This window comes from Ceratotherium simum, chromosome 10 (genome assembly GCF_057802395.1).
Source record: "Ceratotherium simum simum isolate JZ-2026a chromosome 10, ASM5780239v1, whole genome shotgun sequence".
NCBI classification, from domain to species: Eukaryota; Metazoa; Chordata; class Mammalia; order Perissodactyla; family Rhinocerotidae; genus Ceratotherium; species Ceratotherium simum.
The window spans coordinates 69,247,719-69,263,771 of record NC_141909.1 but is presented as its reverse complement, the minus strand read 5'-3'; the positions used below and the strand labels follow the sequence as shown (position 1 = coordinate 69,263,771).

Here is a 16,053-nt window from a genome sequence, read left to right as displayed (position 1 = left end):
CCACACCTTACCGGTATCTTTATACTCTAATAAGGATCCTTAATGTATTCTGTGTGGGAAAGGTATTTTTATTTTTTCTCTGTTAACTGCCAGTTTCCATTTTTGTTGCACTTGTACTATAGTGATAATTGGCAGGAGATGGGAATATTGAATTAGGTACAGATTTAAAATAAAGGAAAACATGGTGCATTGTTTATTGAATAGAATAATCTCTAGGCTTGCCTGGTTTTCACTCGGAGTTCATAGGCATTTTTCTCTTTTTGTAACTTATCAAATGCATTTGTTTTTCTAAATTGAACTATTGTGAGTGAAATAGACTTTGAAGTTAACTTGAATCTGTTCAAGTAATATTTCTTTTAATCTTGTGTTTCTAATTACAATTAATTGATGACATATATCCAGTATACTTGACTTCGAGTATATGCTCACTTTCATAAGGAAGAAATGTGATCTAATATAAAGACTCCATAAACAGGGGTAAAGAGGATCTGGTTTTCAGTGTGAACTTTGATGTTAAACTTAGGTATTTGATTACCTTGCCTATTTTCTGAAAAAGCAAAATAAAAATAATAATAGTAGCCTTTTTAGGTCAAAAAGGTTCCTGTGTAGGGAATCACCAGGTGAATAATATATGTAAAATATATGAACCTACTAAAGCCATGTGCAAAAGCTTTACTCACTCACTCACTTTACTGTTTTCATTTTGATATCAGGTATTTCTTTTGCACTCTATGAAAGTTTGCCTTTTCTTTCTCTAGGCTGTTCAGGGTCGGTCTATCACTCAGCAGGACAGAGATCTCCGAGTTGATTTAGGATTTCGAGGAATGCCAATGACTGAGGAACAGCGGCGCCAGTTCAGCCCAGGTCCACGCACTACAATGTTTCGTATTCCTGAGTTTAAATGGTCTCCAATGCACCAGCGACTTCTCACCGATTTGCTGTTTGCATTAGAAACAGATGTACATGTTTGGAGAAGGTAGAAAGATATCTTTTCTATAAATAAGACTACTTTCACTTAAGAAAATGAATATTTTAAATTACTGGCATCAACTGATTCATAAATGAATTATATCATTGAATAAATCTCACAAGTAAAATTCGTTAAAAATAATCAAACATTGAAATTTTTTATAGAAACATAAATATTTTCATAAAATTTATAAGGCCTGGGGCTCAAATCCAAAGGTATCCAAGAACTTAGGCTTAAGACAATTAAAAAGCAAAATTTTGCAATCTGGAATTGCCTGTTCTATATAAAAAAGAGATTTAACAAAAAAAAAGTTGTTTTGGTTCAAAGAAATTTCCACATTGTTATCTTTTCCTGTTAAAATTATTACCATATACTGAATTTATTCTTGGTAATAAGATTCTAACATGTAGTGTTAAAATAAAATTTAAAATCACCTTATGACATCTATTTTTAGAGCCTATACCATTTAAGTAGTTAGTGGGTATCAGTTCAAATATAATCACTTAAAGAAAACAAATTCTACATAAGTTAAATCATTATGTTGCTTCACTTTCAGTTTAGTTTTCTGGTAGCAAATATACAATGAATTAATCCATTATGAGACTGTGTCGTTTATATGTGCATGCATATAAATTAGGAAGTGGTGGCCGTGTATAACAAAGTGCCACACCATCAACGACTTAGATAGTCAGCGGCAAGATATTCTCAGGACTCAAGAGGGCTTCTCTGCTTCTCCTCATTTTCCTTCTAAGACCCAAGGTGGCTGCTTCAGCTTCCTGCATCCATTCAACATAGGAAACTTGCCCAAACTAGAAGGCAGGGCTCTTCTTCCTCCTTCATCCCCTTCTTCCTTTTCTTCTTCTCTCCTCCTCCTCCTCTCTCTCCTCTTTCTTCTTCTCCTTTTCTCTTCTTTTTTTTTTTTAAAGAAGCCCCTCAGGAAGTTTCCGCCTAATGTCTCATGTGCCAGCAGGATCATATGCTTTTCTCTAAATCAATCATCAGCAAAAGGGAATGGGATTATAATGACTGGCCTGTATAGAGCAATACTGGTTAATAACCTAATAGCTGGGGTGAAGCCAACCTTTCCTATACCCGATGTCACTCGATAATAGAACAAGGTCTAGACTCTGTTAGCCGGGAAGAAGGAATAACTGTCATGGAAGCAGTCAATGTCTGCCGTAGAAAATTTTTACTTCTGATTTTATTTGATCAGTTTGTCCTTAGTCTGCTCATGTGATAGAAACAACAGTCTTTCTGTTGCTAATGTTGTTATATGCTACATTCTCTAGAGATGGCAAATAAGGAAACTGGAATACCATGAAATGCATTACTCTTAACATGAATATCAATGTATGGAGATACATAGTGTAGAGTGATACTCAACTTTCCCTCCTTTAACATACTGTGTATTTCTGTTTTCTTTCATGGGTTCTCATAAAATTCCCCAAACAGAATTTTATGTAATTTAAATTTTTTAAAAGATAAGACATTATTTAGGACAGGAGGAAAACATCTTGAGAGCTAAGATATAATAGGTGATATTTTCAGTTCTAAAAAGGTGAGAATCATTGACTTAAATTTGATCATAGAGTAATCTCTTTTTTTCCCTGTTAGGAAATAGTTCATATTCTCTAATGACATCATACTAAAGCAATGTATTTCTCTGGGTATCTACATGGCACTTTTTGTATGGGAAAGCTGCACTGTTGAACTTTGAGGTCTTTTTCCTTTTTTTATTCAATAATTCCTTGAATTTTTACTGATTCATTTATACTCCTATCTGTGACTAGCAGTATATATTTTCCGTATGGCTGGTCAGAGGTGGGGCTGAAGCCTAGTGATGCAACAAACTGAAACTGCCCATAAGGTGTAAAACTCTCAGCTCACTGTCCGGTTGTTCTGCCTTTCAACACAAAACCACCAGCTTTGGCAAAAATTAATTGTAAATTAATTTCTTTTCCGTTAACTCGATTTTAAATTTACCTAGCTCTTCATTATTTTTCACTTTAAAAATGTTATTATAAATAAAATGCCTAAACTTCTTATTCTTAAGCCAAGGAAATGTTCATTTGTGTTTTATTTTTCTGCGATTTTAGCCATTCCACAAAGTCTGTAATGGATTTTGTCAATAGCAATGAAAATATTATTTTTGTACATAACACAATTCACCTCATTTCCCAAATGGTAGACAACATCATCATTGCTTGTGGAGGAATCTTACCTTTGCTCTCTGCTGCTACATCACCAACTGTAAGTACTTTGCCTCCATCTAGTGGTTCTGTTTTATAATTACATGACTAGAGCGTGTCAGTGGTGTTCTATACTATATACAGATGGATTTTAACAAGACATGTTCACCTAAGGAAACTTTTTAACCATATAAATTTATATTTATTCATAAATATATATTTATATTCCTGCCTTTTTTATTTGTCAGTGTTGGGTTCCAGCTATGTGTGTTTTTGAAAATTTTTCTCTGGTAATTCTAATGAATACTTCTTACGAAGAGCTATAACTATAAATGATTTAACTTTATTTTCTGTATATTGTCTGTCTCTTCAGATCTATATTATAATAAATTATAATAAACTGTTAAAATTCTTGTTCTGTAAATCTTGAAGTTCTAAATACAATTACTCGATTACTGTGTAATAATTAGAGTCACAAATCTAAATTTAGAAAAAGTCATCATTAGATATACGGGCTCATGAACTGCTTGAAATATTATTTCTAACCTTAATATTGCCTTAAAATATATATAGGAGTTTTACATTCTTGTTCTTTGGGATTTAATCTAGAAGCCAGTAATTTGCTTCAAAAAGGGAACCAAATTAATGAATTCTTAGAATATTTCTTATTTAAAACTTAGACACCTCAGATAGAAAACGTATAAGTAATATAACATTTTTTATGCTATCTGAAAAAATTCATAATCCTTAAAAAGACCTTAAAAAACTTTATGTTAGTCATATGGCCTCTAAGAGTATTTTCATCTGACTTGGTTTACTGGTTTAACATTTATTTTTAAAAAGTAAAGCCTTGTCTGTCTTTCTGAATAAAACATTGAAATGTGTTAATATAAGTTTGAAAGGCATTTAATGTTAATTATATATAGAATTTAAAATATAGATAAAAAATTACTTTATATTTTAGTTGTCATTTTAAAAATATCTCTGATTCATATCAAAGAAAAGACTCCATAGCTACTTGCTCAGATGGGAAAGAATATAGAACTATGCTACCCGTATTACCTGTGTTCTTACTACCATATTGGAAAGTTATCTGTAAGGCCAAAAAGTATACTTTTTCCAGAGAGAAACCTGCTGTTTTGTTAAGATGTCTTTTTCTTGGTGAGGCAGTGTTTCCAAGTTGGTCTCTGGCTTTATTTCGTCATTAACAAGCTTTTCCTAAATGACTCTTTCTCACTCTCCTTTTGGCAATGCCACCACCCCCACAGCAGTGCTGAAACTTAAATATTAGCAGCAAAAGATTGTCTCCTCAACACCCCTCCCCCGTTACAGCTTCATCCCTGGATTTATTCAAGAAGCCTACAGAGGCCAGAGGCTGGTTCAGGAGGGAGTGCAGCAGAGCAGGTCATCATTAGGGCCTTAATGGAGTTAGCAGCCACCAAGGAAATGGAACCCAGAAGAAAATTAGTTGATAGTGTGTGAGGGGTGCAGGTATCCTGTGAGATTAATGTACTATCTCTTCTCTTTAATCTCTGATTTCCTCTGGTGATTTATACCAAATTCTGATAAACTGAGAGTTGTGGATGATTTAAAAAATGCATTCTAATATTGAGGCAGGGAGAGGGTTTTTTTTCTCTTCCATAAATTTACAACTGAATAAATCAGTGTTTTCCTCCTGGCATTTTTCTTCATCATATAAATTTTGTTTTATGTCTTATAAATTATCATTTGTTAAGAAATTTTGAAAAGTTATATTGACATTCACTATAAAATATAATACTGTTTTAAAATTTTCTGCAGAACAAAAAAATAATCTTTATATAAAATTAGGAGTATTACAATTTGTATAGGTTTGAAATATTCATATTACTAAATAGTCTTCTAAATTTTATAGCTAAAAGATCTCTATCAAGATAGAGAAAATATTAATGAACTAAAGTGTCAATAAACATTATGATTTATATACATTTTCACTACCCAAATTTGCTTATTTTTTATTTTATAATGAATAAAAATAAGGATATGACATTTTGAGGTTTGACTTCCAAAATTATTACCTGTGAAGTTTTGACCACTGTAGTTTGGAATTTGAAACTACTGATTGCCTAGACTGTTCTCAACAGACTTGGGAATTCATTCAATTGTAGAAACTATTCTTCAGCTTCTCTCTCTATGTATTTCTGTTATTTTGATCCATTAACTGATTGTACCTATACCTCGTTGTACAACATAGCTGATTTTATGATCTTTTAATAAATTGCTTCCTTAAAAGAAACAGTGAGAACCTTTTCTCCCACTTCATGCTGGTAGAATCATGATTCGTGCTGACTGCTGAGTAATGTTTTCTGTTACTTGATTGTATAATATTCTTGCTAAAAACTGTAATGTCGGAGAGGGAAAAAGTTAGGAAGGAGGAGGTTGAATAAAGAAAGAAACTAGAACTGAGGATCTGGAGTTTTTTGACGTACATTTAAAATGTAAAAAGTCAAAAGAGAATTTTGGATTTAATAATTGAAAAAGGAAACATTGGCAATATACAGATTACCAAAGGTAAACATTGTCATGTAGATGCCATTAGAATTTCAATCCTAGATATATGAAGAGAGATAGAAACATTTGAAACCAATATTTGAATGATCTGATAATTTTGTTTAGACTTGTGGAGTTTTTCACAATATTTTATACATTATATGTAGATATGCATTTAATGAATAAGTATGAGTAATGATGGGATTGCAGTGGTTGGCAAAGTTTTTCGGTATGGGTCAGACAGTAAATATTTTTGGGTTTGTGGGCTATCCAAACTATTCAACTCTGCTGTTGTGCAGCCATAGACAGTTACATAAAGGAATAGATGTGGATGTGTTTCAATAAAACTTTATTTATAAAAACAGGCAGTGGGGCAGATTTGACTTCTGAGTCCTAGCTTGCTGACCACTGACTTAGAGCATATTCTTCACATAAAATACAAATGTCATAGTATAATGTTTTAGTGTGAAAACTTGAATACTGACCATTGAAAATTCAATAAAGCTTAAGATAAATTCATTCTTTCCTATTACACAAGAACTTGGATTTGACTTACTGAACATTTATTAAAGTTTAATTTTTTTAAACAATTTCACTGAACATTGTGGTCATTATGATCTGTTAGAAGATATGTAACTTTTCACACTCAGCCATACTAATTTTTTTAGCATTTGATATGTCTAATGTTGAAATTGTCTTTCATTTTAAGAGGGTAAGTAGAATGCTAAATATTCTTTACAGTTCCCCACTTTAAAAAACATGACACAAAGCTCAACCCAGGAATATGTCTTCCCCATTTGTCAGTGTAATGTGGATCTCAGATAATTGACTCCTTTTCATCAAAAACAAACTAGTTTCCCAATATCAGTGAGACTCAGATACAACCTTTTTGAAGTTATTTAATGGAAGGTATATGGATTTTAGCATAAGATAAATCTGTATTTTAACCTGGGTTCTAACACTTACTATCAATCTCAATTTCTTCATTTATTAAAAGGTGTTGATTATACTTATTCCACAAGGATTTTGTGAAAATTGAGTTAAATAATATATGTAAATTACACTAAATGGAGAAGGCTCTTAATGAATGTTTCTTTCCTTTAGTTCCTTTTGGAACTTTTAATTCAGAATTGTATCATGATAGAATAATCTTAGCATTTATAAAGTAAGCCTGTCGTATTCAGAATTCTGAAATTTAAAATAGGATATTTGAGACAAATTTAGTAATTATGGGTGATCCATTTTGATAGCAAAAGACTAAAATACTGTAATCTTTTTGTCTGCTGTCTCCATGGGATTGGCGTAGTAGTGGTCCGTTTTCTACCCTGGGACCTGATAGGAATACAGTAATCCGTACAAGGATAACATTTGTGTATTGCTGTTGCAGTATTGTTATGTGAGAGAATTTGAGCTGTTTAATCTTATTTGTAAGACAATATTTTAATGTAAACTTTAAGGAAAAAAAGAGTGTAGTTATATAATATTTATATTATAGTGAACACCTTGAACTTAACATTCATTGAAGAAGCAGGACTTTATCAGTGTTTCAGTTTTGCCTAGATTATTTAAAATCATACGTAGCATAGAAAACAAATTACAAAAATAGTTTCAAGTCTCTAAATTATCCCAATAGTTTTAATTTTAGTAGTCAGGGAAAAATATTTAGACTCTTAGTATGTAGTGTGACCAGTCTTTGGTTTGGGGAGGAGCATTATTTTTGTTGTTGTTGTTGATTTTTTGGAGTTAACGTTTCCATGACTAGTCAGTTGAATCTTCCATTTATTCCATTGTTTGAGTTGGTCATGAATGAAATCAAGGAATTAGAAGAAATAAATGAAGAAGCAGGTAGATCAACTACAAACTGCATAATCACTTTGTGATTGTAAGTCGACCGTTTTGGTCAACCATCCCAAACACTGCATGTGTAGCATTTAATTCAGTGTCACGTATGGCTTTATTTTCTCTGCTGCAGAAAAATAATAGAGACTATTTATGGCTTTCCTAATAGTTTCTTAATCATAAGAAAGAAGAGTGACTTTTTCCTTCAAAAAATTATGACAAGGTCTTAATTTTAGTTTATATTTTCTTATCATTATCAGAATATGTAGTTAATAGATTTGGAAAAATTACTAATTTTTTGTTTTATTTATCACATAACACTGATCATACTTTCATATTCTTAGGATGCTTTAAATGTTTTCCTGTACAATGTACCATGAAAATAGTGTATTTTGAAATTTATGCTCACATATATTTGTTGTCAAAATCAGAGAATAGGAACATTTGATTACTTTTTTTTTTTTTTTGGTGAGGAAGATTAGCCCTGAACTAACATCTGTCGCCAATCCTCCTCTTTTTTTTTTTATTTGCTGAGGAAGACTGGCCCTGGGCTAACATCTGTGCCCATCTTCCTCCACTTTATATGGGATGCCACCACAGCATGGGTTGACAAGGAATGCATCAGTGTGTGCCCTGGATCCGAACCCCGGGTTGCCGCATCGGAGTGCGTACACTTAACTGCTACACCACCGGGCAAGCCCCAACATTTGATTATTTTTATTGATCAAATGAAACTTGTATGGAAACTTACTTCTATACAAATTTTTGAATATATTGAATATGATTGTTAATAAGACTCTGAAACTTAGTACAATATTTATGTAATTATCTTAGTTCACATGCAGACCTCATTTAGTCTACCAGTAAGTTCTTTTTTATCAAGGGAAGTGATTTTTAAGTTATAATCATGCAAATATTTTATTCTTTTATTAACTCCTGGAGATTTTAATATATAGGAAGGGCTCCAAATATTTTAGGAACAAATTATAACATGATTCCTCAATGAAAATTCTAGGAGCTTAGTATAAATAGTTAGTAAAATAGTCATTTCTACCTAAACCAGTACTGAGTTAGAGCTTTAACAGAGATATTACATTAGTTTACTTATTAAAATGATTCCTTTAGTCAACTGCTAGGAAAAGATACTTATTTTGTAAAAAAGAGTATGCATAGTTTCTAATATATGAACTATATTTACATATATATCATTTGGACAGAGTTACTCTAATGAAAAAAATAAATAGAAGTCTAAATATTTGATATTAAATCTTAATAATATGTAATTTAGAAAATGACTATCTCTTCTGAGAATTTTTGCTTTAAATAAAATAATCAGATATAATTTTAAATATATTATTTTGTGTTTCAATTTTACATTGTATTTTCATTTAATTTTAATAATTTCCTTTTCTTGTACTTTTTTTGGTCTGTTTTCTGTTTTGTCTAATGCATGTCCAGGGTTCTAAGGTTAGTATTACTTAATTTTCAGGTTTTCAGTTTTAAATTTTATTTTTGCTTATTTGTGAAATTTTTGACTTGGTTATATTTTGAGTTTCCATACCATCTTTAACATTAAGCATGTCTTTGGTATATTTAAAAGATCATTAGAAGAATTGTTTTCTCAATGCATTGATGAGTCATTACTATTTTATTATTTATAATAATCTTTAGACTAAACTGCCCTAATGTAATGAAAACAATAATATGTCAGTCGTATGTACAATCAGTTGTTAACTGATTCCAATGCAAGTAAATTAGATGGAATATATGTTATTTTAAGATTTAATAATAATCACGCGAGTGATCTTTATTTTTAAACATCATTATGATGTCTATATAACATTTCATCAAAATTATAAATCACTGGGGCCGGCTCGGTGGCGCAAGCGGTTAAGTGTGCGTGTTCCACTGCAGTGGCCTGTGGTTCACCTGTTCGGATCCTGGGCACGCACTGCTTGTCAAGCCATGCTGTGGCGGCATCCCATATAAAGTAGAGGAAGATGAGCATGGATGTTAGCCCAGGGCCAGTCTTCCTCAGCAAAAAAAAAAAAAAAAAAAAAGTGGAGGATTGCCAGATGTTAGCTGAGGGCCGATCTCCCTCACCAAAAAAAAAAAAAATTATAAATTACTTTTATATAGAATATACTAAGAATTCCAATTTAGGTTATTGTTTGCATTAAGAATGCTTTTTATTTTAAAATTTATTTTGTTTAGTAAAAAATAATAGCTTGGCAAATTACATGGACAATTAATAATTCTGTTTATAATTTCTGTATATAATTCTCTCATTTAAAAATGAAAGCATATTTTTAAGGTTAGCCCTTGTAGACCCCACCAAGACTCAAAAATAAGACCATTAACTAAAAAGTGAGTTAGATTTCAGAATTTTAGTAGTTCAAAATGATGAAGAATTTCTTTGAGAATGCATCTATAGATATCCTAAAATTCTAATATTTTGAAAAATTATTTAGAATATTTGATAGACCTAAGCAATGACCAGATCTTCCATTCTGTTATAACACAATTATATTGATAACTAAGATTTAAAAGAGGTTTTATATAAAATGAATTTTTTGCTTTTATTATAAACTATTGTGTTGTCACAGATTTTTGATTCATGCTATGGAATGATGCTGTATGTCAGTGAAGTGCTAGGAAATAAGGAATCTGCATTTAAAAAAATCCAAGTAATGAATTAATCATTTCTTTGGACCGTGGATACTGAATTGGCATAATGTTGTAAATCAACAATTGGAAACAAATTTTTGTCTATTTGCAAGCTCATTTTAGATATTTTAACAATATTTTGCTGTTAAATGTAAAGGAGAAAGCTTCTTACATTTTATACTCCACTTAAAAGCGAGTTTAGTTATATAGTGTTTGCCGTAGTCACCTATCATTTTTATTACCCACCTTGTACACAAGAAGTGTTTGAGTTTTGTTTTTGTTTTTTTTTTCCAATCAGTGTTTCCTGCTGACATTTCCATGTTAATGTGAGCAGAAATGCATTTAGGTAGAGTGATGGGTGTAAACAATGTCAAAATGAAACATTCAATAGGAGCAGATACCTATAATGTATACCTACCTTGTAGTTGAATTGATCATTTGATGAAGAAGTAAGATTAATCGATATGGCTGGTGTGCCCATTTTTATAAAATTTAGAGAGTAGTATTTTTTATTTGTAAAGCATTCCTTACTTTTCTTTGCTCCTTGAGGCACTGAGAAAATGAGGCCCAGTCATAAGGAACCCAGGTAATTAACGTTATATAATACACAGTGAAAAATAAAGTACAACGACATGTTGCTATTGCTTATAAAATACAAAGTCACACATCTTAAGAAACAGAATGCTTTGTAACATTCCCTTTGAAAGCAGGAAATTATATTTTATCATAGACAATATTTTAGTGAAACTGCAACTTCAATCTAGAATGCTGCGGATTCTTCCTTGTGCTAGTGTCATAGGTCACAAGTTAATATCTGTAGAGGAATTAATCATCTTGATTATTTTTGCCCTAGATTTTTATTGTATATAGGAGATACCTAGTGGTTTCAGTTTATTCTGAAATGGATAAGTAATTGTTATATGTTCTAATTTGACAGTCATCTCATTTTAATGTCAAAGTGCCATATGTCTTTCCTATTACTCATCATATATTTATAAGAAAGAAATATTGATGCATTTCTTTTTATAAATAAGAGTGAGAAATTTAGGAAAGAAATATCAATTTTATATGTTTGTTAAATAATTTAAAAAAAACTAGTTTAAATATATATGTGCAATTATTTCTAAATATCTTTGTGAAGTGATTAACTTTGAAATGTAGTTTTTACAAGTAATAACATTTAAATTCAACAGTGATTTTAAAAATAGACTTTTCGAGGATAATTAATAGGTAAACTAATTAAATTTGATAAGCAGCTCTTGTGATATATTTAATTAGTTTATAACTTATAATTTATTTTGTTTATAAAATATACTAAAACTACTGTCCACCTGCAGTATGTATGTATATGTATTATATTTCCAAATTTTAAACAAGACTTAAATCTTCTACTTTTTTAAAGACGGAATTGGAAAATATTGAAGTGACACAAGGCATGTCAGCTGAGACAGCAGTAACTTTCCTCAGCCGATTGATGGCTATGGTCGATGTGCTTGTCTTTGCCAGCTCTCTAAATTTTAGTGAGATTGAAGCTGAAAAAAACATGTCTTCTGGAGGTTTAATGCGACAGTGCCTAAGGCTAGGTAAGTCTGTTAAGAATAACGGTGCACTTTAAATAATTACCTGCAGATTAGTTTTTTGACACTGTATGGTACCTAAAATATTGATATAAATTGATGATTATGTAATGCAGAGATTACTTTGTATGTCTTCAGAATTACTAAATTTAAAAAATTATAGTACTTCACATTGGAGATTTCATAGACTTGATCATCTTTAATGGATTATAATTTGAAATAAAGTCAAATGTATTTTGAATTGTTTCAGAATCGATAGGACTATAACATTTTTCATTTAAGTGATTTTATTGTAAATCCATTTATGAATCCTTTTTTGTAAACTAATACAGAAAGTAGTTGTCCTGGGCCCACAAACATGTAAAGGAACTAAAGACATAGTTTTATATGCATAATGCTCAAGGATAAAATTGGCTATGTCGATCTCACTATTTCTCAGAATGAACAGTTAACACTAATAAACATTACTATACCCATGCTGTTCACTCACTATCTTGTGTTGCAAAGAAAATTTAGCACTGGAAACTCTTAAATTTAGACCAGCTCTTTAGGCAGGAACATTCTTACATCTGTTACCTTTCTTAAAGGGAAAATTTATTTTTACTATTTAGCCTTTACAAGGGACCAGAAAGCTGCTGTTTTCATACTTGTCTTAGAGCGTGAGCAGGACATAAGAAAATAAGACATTAGATAGGGAGGAGATTTCTGATGTGTACTCTTTTTACCCATAATTTAAAAAAATATATAAAAATCTAGACATATATAAGTTTCAAGGGAGAAGTTGTTTCTGATCCAAGGAAGTAAAAAGAACTTGTTTTAAGAATGATGGAACGAAACCTACTATTTTTGTTGTTTTGTATTTTTTAAAGATGGGCAGGCTGAGGAGAATCATTTCATATTCATTATAAGGGAGAGATTGACCACATGGAGATCCCCCTGACAACCAAGAGTTGTGGGATAACTTACTGTGGGCTGCCATGAGCATATCCATTGGTATTTAATGAGAGCTGGTGGAGTGAACTTTGTGAGAAAGAGAAATGTGTTTTTAAAATGCCTCAATATCATGAAACCAGCATTTATGTAGTTATTCAGAGCTTTTATTTCTGAATATATTCCAAGCCTTTACTGCTGATTTCATTTTTATCCTAATAATTTCTAACAGATTTGTTTTTTATCACCTACAGAAAGTTTTATAAGTGAATAATAGTGTCGCAAACAATTAAATATCAATATGTGTTGTTTACTGTTCTAAGTACTTTGCATATATTAATTCAATTAGTCCTCACAACCGTCCTCTAAGGGTTAGGATGTTTATACTCATTTTACATATGAGGAAACGGAGGAGCAGATAGTTTAAGCAGCTGGCCCAAGATCACACAGCTCGTATGTGGCAGAGCCAGGATTCAAACTCAGGTGGTCTGATTCCAAAATGTGTACCATTTATTACTATACTTCACTGCTTCTTAAGATACGTAAATAAATAAAAAGGTTGTACTTATTGAATGCTTATTGATAAAGGCCATAGAATGTCTCACCATGAAGAAAGGTGGATGTTGGGACTTGGGAGACCTGACTGTACTGATATACTCTGTTATTGCCTGAAGTAGGGAGTTCTGCTCACTATGATCACCAAGATAGTGAAATTATGAGAAGAAGTCTTATTATTAAAAACAATGTATTAAATATGAATATTAAGTTTTTTTTGTGTGTGTGAGGAAGATCAGCCCTGAGCTAACATCTGTGCTAATCCTCCTCTTTTTGCTGAGGAAGACCAGCTCTGAGCTAACATCTGTTGCCAATCCTCCTCCTTTTTTTTTTCCCCCTAAGGCCCCAGTGGATAGTTGTATGTCATAGTTGCACATCCTTCTAGTTGCTGTATGTGGGATGCGGCCTCAGCATGGCCAGAGAAGCGGTGTGTTGGTGCGCGCCCGGGATCCGAACCCAGGCCACCAGTAGCGGAGCGCACGCACTTAACCGCTAAGCCATGGGGCTGGCCCTGAATATTAAGTTTTTAAAAATTTGTATTGATCCATAAAATTCAGAATTTTGAAGGATAGAAGGGGACAAAATAACGCAGGATATATTTGGAGCTTCAGAGGCCTTAGTAATATTCTATTTCTTCATCTGATTGGTAGTATATGGGTATTTTGTTTTTATTTTTTAAATACAGGTATGTTTTATATGTACTTTTCATTACTGTAAATTCCTAATTTTTAAAAACATTTATTGATCTAATTGATTTTAAGAAGAATAATGTGATGGAGGAAGGGGAAAGAAAGAAAAAAAGAACTTAGCAACTTTTTTCAACATGTCCAAGTCAACAATTTATGTTAATAATGTGCTTTTGGTTTTTTAAATAGTTTGTTGTGTTGCTGTGAGAAACTGTTTAGAATGTCGGCAGAGACAGAGAGACAGGGGGAACAAATCTTCTCATGGAAGCAGTAAACCTCAAGAAGCTCCCCAAAGTATGACTGCCACAGCGGGTTCAAAGGTAATTAAACATTTTCTATGTTAAATATAATTTATCTTAAAAATTTTTTTAAGTTTACAAGAACAAAGTGATGTGGTATTGCTTAATGAAGAGCAAGGGTTTGGTAATCAGACAGCTGTAAGCTCCGGTGCTGGGTTCTCCTCTTCGTAATTGTGTTACCAAGATTATTTAACCTCCCTGAGACTCGCAGTTTTTGGCTATTAAATGAAGATACTAATAATTTCTACTTCATAGGGTTCTTGTAAGGATTATATCAGTACATAGCTCTGAAAAGTTCTTAGTTATTACTATTTTTAATAGTTACATATTTTTTTCACAGAGTTCAATATATGAATAATGCCCTTTTTAAATGGATATATTTGTGGTGATAGACATTCCCATCAACAAAAATCTATTGAATGCTCAAGAAATGAATGACTAATGTAGATTATTTTGGAATATATCAATAATTCTCATTCTAAATTAGCTCTCTTTATCATATTTTTAACTGGCCCTTTGCATCACATCCAAAGTTTCATTAACATGACTTTTAAGATCCTGCATGACTTTATATGTTCCCTTTACTTGAAGTGTCCATCCGTGTTTTTCATTCAGTTAAAATCTGTTCTCCTCTTGGCTTTAGCTTAAGTGCTACTCTCTAAGGCAAGTGTTTTCAGATACCCTCACTGCCACCCCGGTCTAGGGTAGCTTCCTCTGTTTGATATTTTCATAAAACCTTGTATGTCTCTTGTTACTACACTTGTAATTAGATGTTGGATATTGACACATGATTTTTTTGCTCAATAAGTGAAAGCGTGAAGTACAAGTTTAACTCATTTAAAAAGTTCTGTGGCTTCGGGCCAGCCCCGTGGCTTAGCGGTTAAGTGCGTGCGCTCCGCTGCTGGCGGCCCGGGTTCGGATCCCGGGCGCGCACCGACGCACCGCTTCCCCGGCCATGCTGAGGCCGCGTCCCACATACAGCAACTAGAAGGCTGTGCAACGATGACATACAACTATCTACTGGGGCTTTGGGGGGAAAAAAAAAATTTAAAAAGTTCCATGGCTTCAAAGTTCTGCAGTTTTCAAGCAGAACAACCACATATTTAGTGTATCTTTTTGCAATCTCTTTCTTTTTCACTACAGTCAGAAAAACATTCCTAAAATAATTAAACTATATATTATTTTACTGCTCACGTCTCCACAGGACTCTCCATTGCTTAGAAAATTAAATATAAACACATCAGCAATAATGCCTCGTGTTATTAGTGTAGGCATCGTAGACTGTAAGTCACTTGAGGGCATGTCCATGACTTGTACGTCTTTGTAATTCCAGAGCATATACAGCACTGTGAGTACTTTGTCAAAAGAGCACCAACTCTAGAATCAGACAGTTCTGAGTTTGTGTCTTGACTCTACCACTTAGTGGTTTTGTGACCTAAGACAAATTCCTTAGTCTCCCGTGCCTTAGTTTTCCAGTCTTTAAAATGGGTATAAATCTTAATTTACAGGGTGTTTGTATGAATTAAATAAAAAACAATAATGTATTGAAGTACTTAGTAATTTCTGATACTCCATGAATATTCAGTTAATACTAATTCCCTTCCTCTCTCTAGCAGTTAGCCACTCAATAGATATACTCATGAAGTGGATAAATAAATTAGTATTTTTCAGAGTTTTGATCTAAAGGTATCTATGCTTAATTCAGTAGATAGTAGGAAGCTTTTCAAGACTGTCAAGACTGTCTATTACTCTGATTATAGAATATGAATAGAAAAGCCCAATGAGAAGGAAATTTGTAGTAATTTAGTTGAG

At 32.3% G+C, this 16,053-nt stretch overlaps 1 protein-coding gene across 4 annotated transcripts in view; it reads left to right on the top strand.

Annotated features, from left to right (window-relative positions):
- The window catches only part of NBEA (neurobeachin), a 690,698-nt gene that overhangs the window by 216,293 nt on the left and 458,352 nt on the right, over nt 1-16,053 (top strand). For all 4 annotated transcript variants that reach the window (XM_087436200.1, XM_014791275.2, XM_087436202.1 and 1 more), the window contains 4 exons: nt 759-976; nt 3,067-3,220; nt 11,597-11,777; nt 14,132-14,262. In XM_087436200.1, the coding sequence (XP_087292326.1) occupies nt 759-976; nt 3,067-3,220; nt 11,597-11,777; nt 14,132-14,262 (684 nt within the window). The remainder of the gene's footprint in view (nt 1-758; nt 977-3,066; nt 3,221-11,596; nt 11,778-14,131; nt 14,263-16,053) is intronic.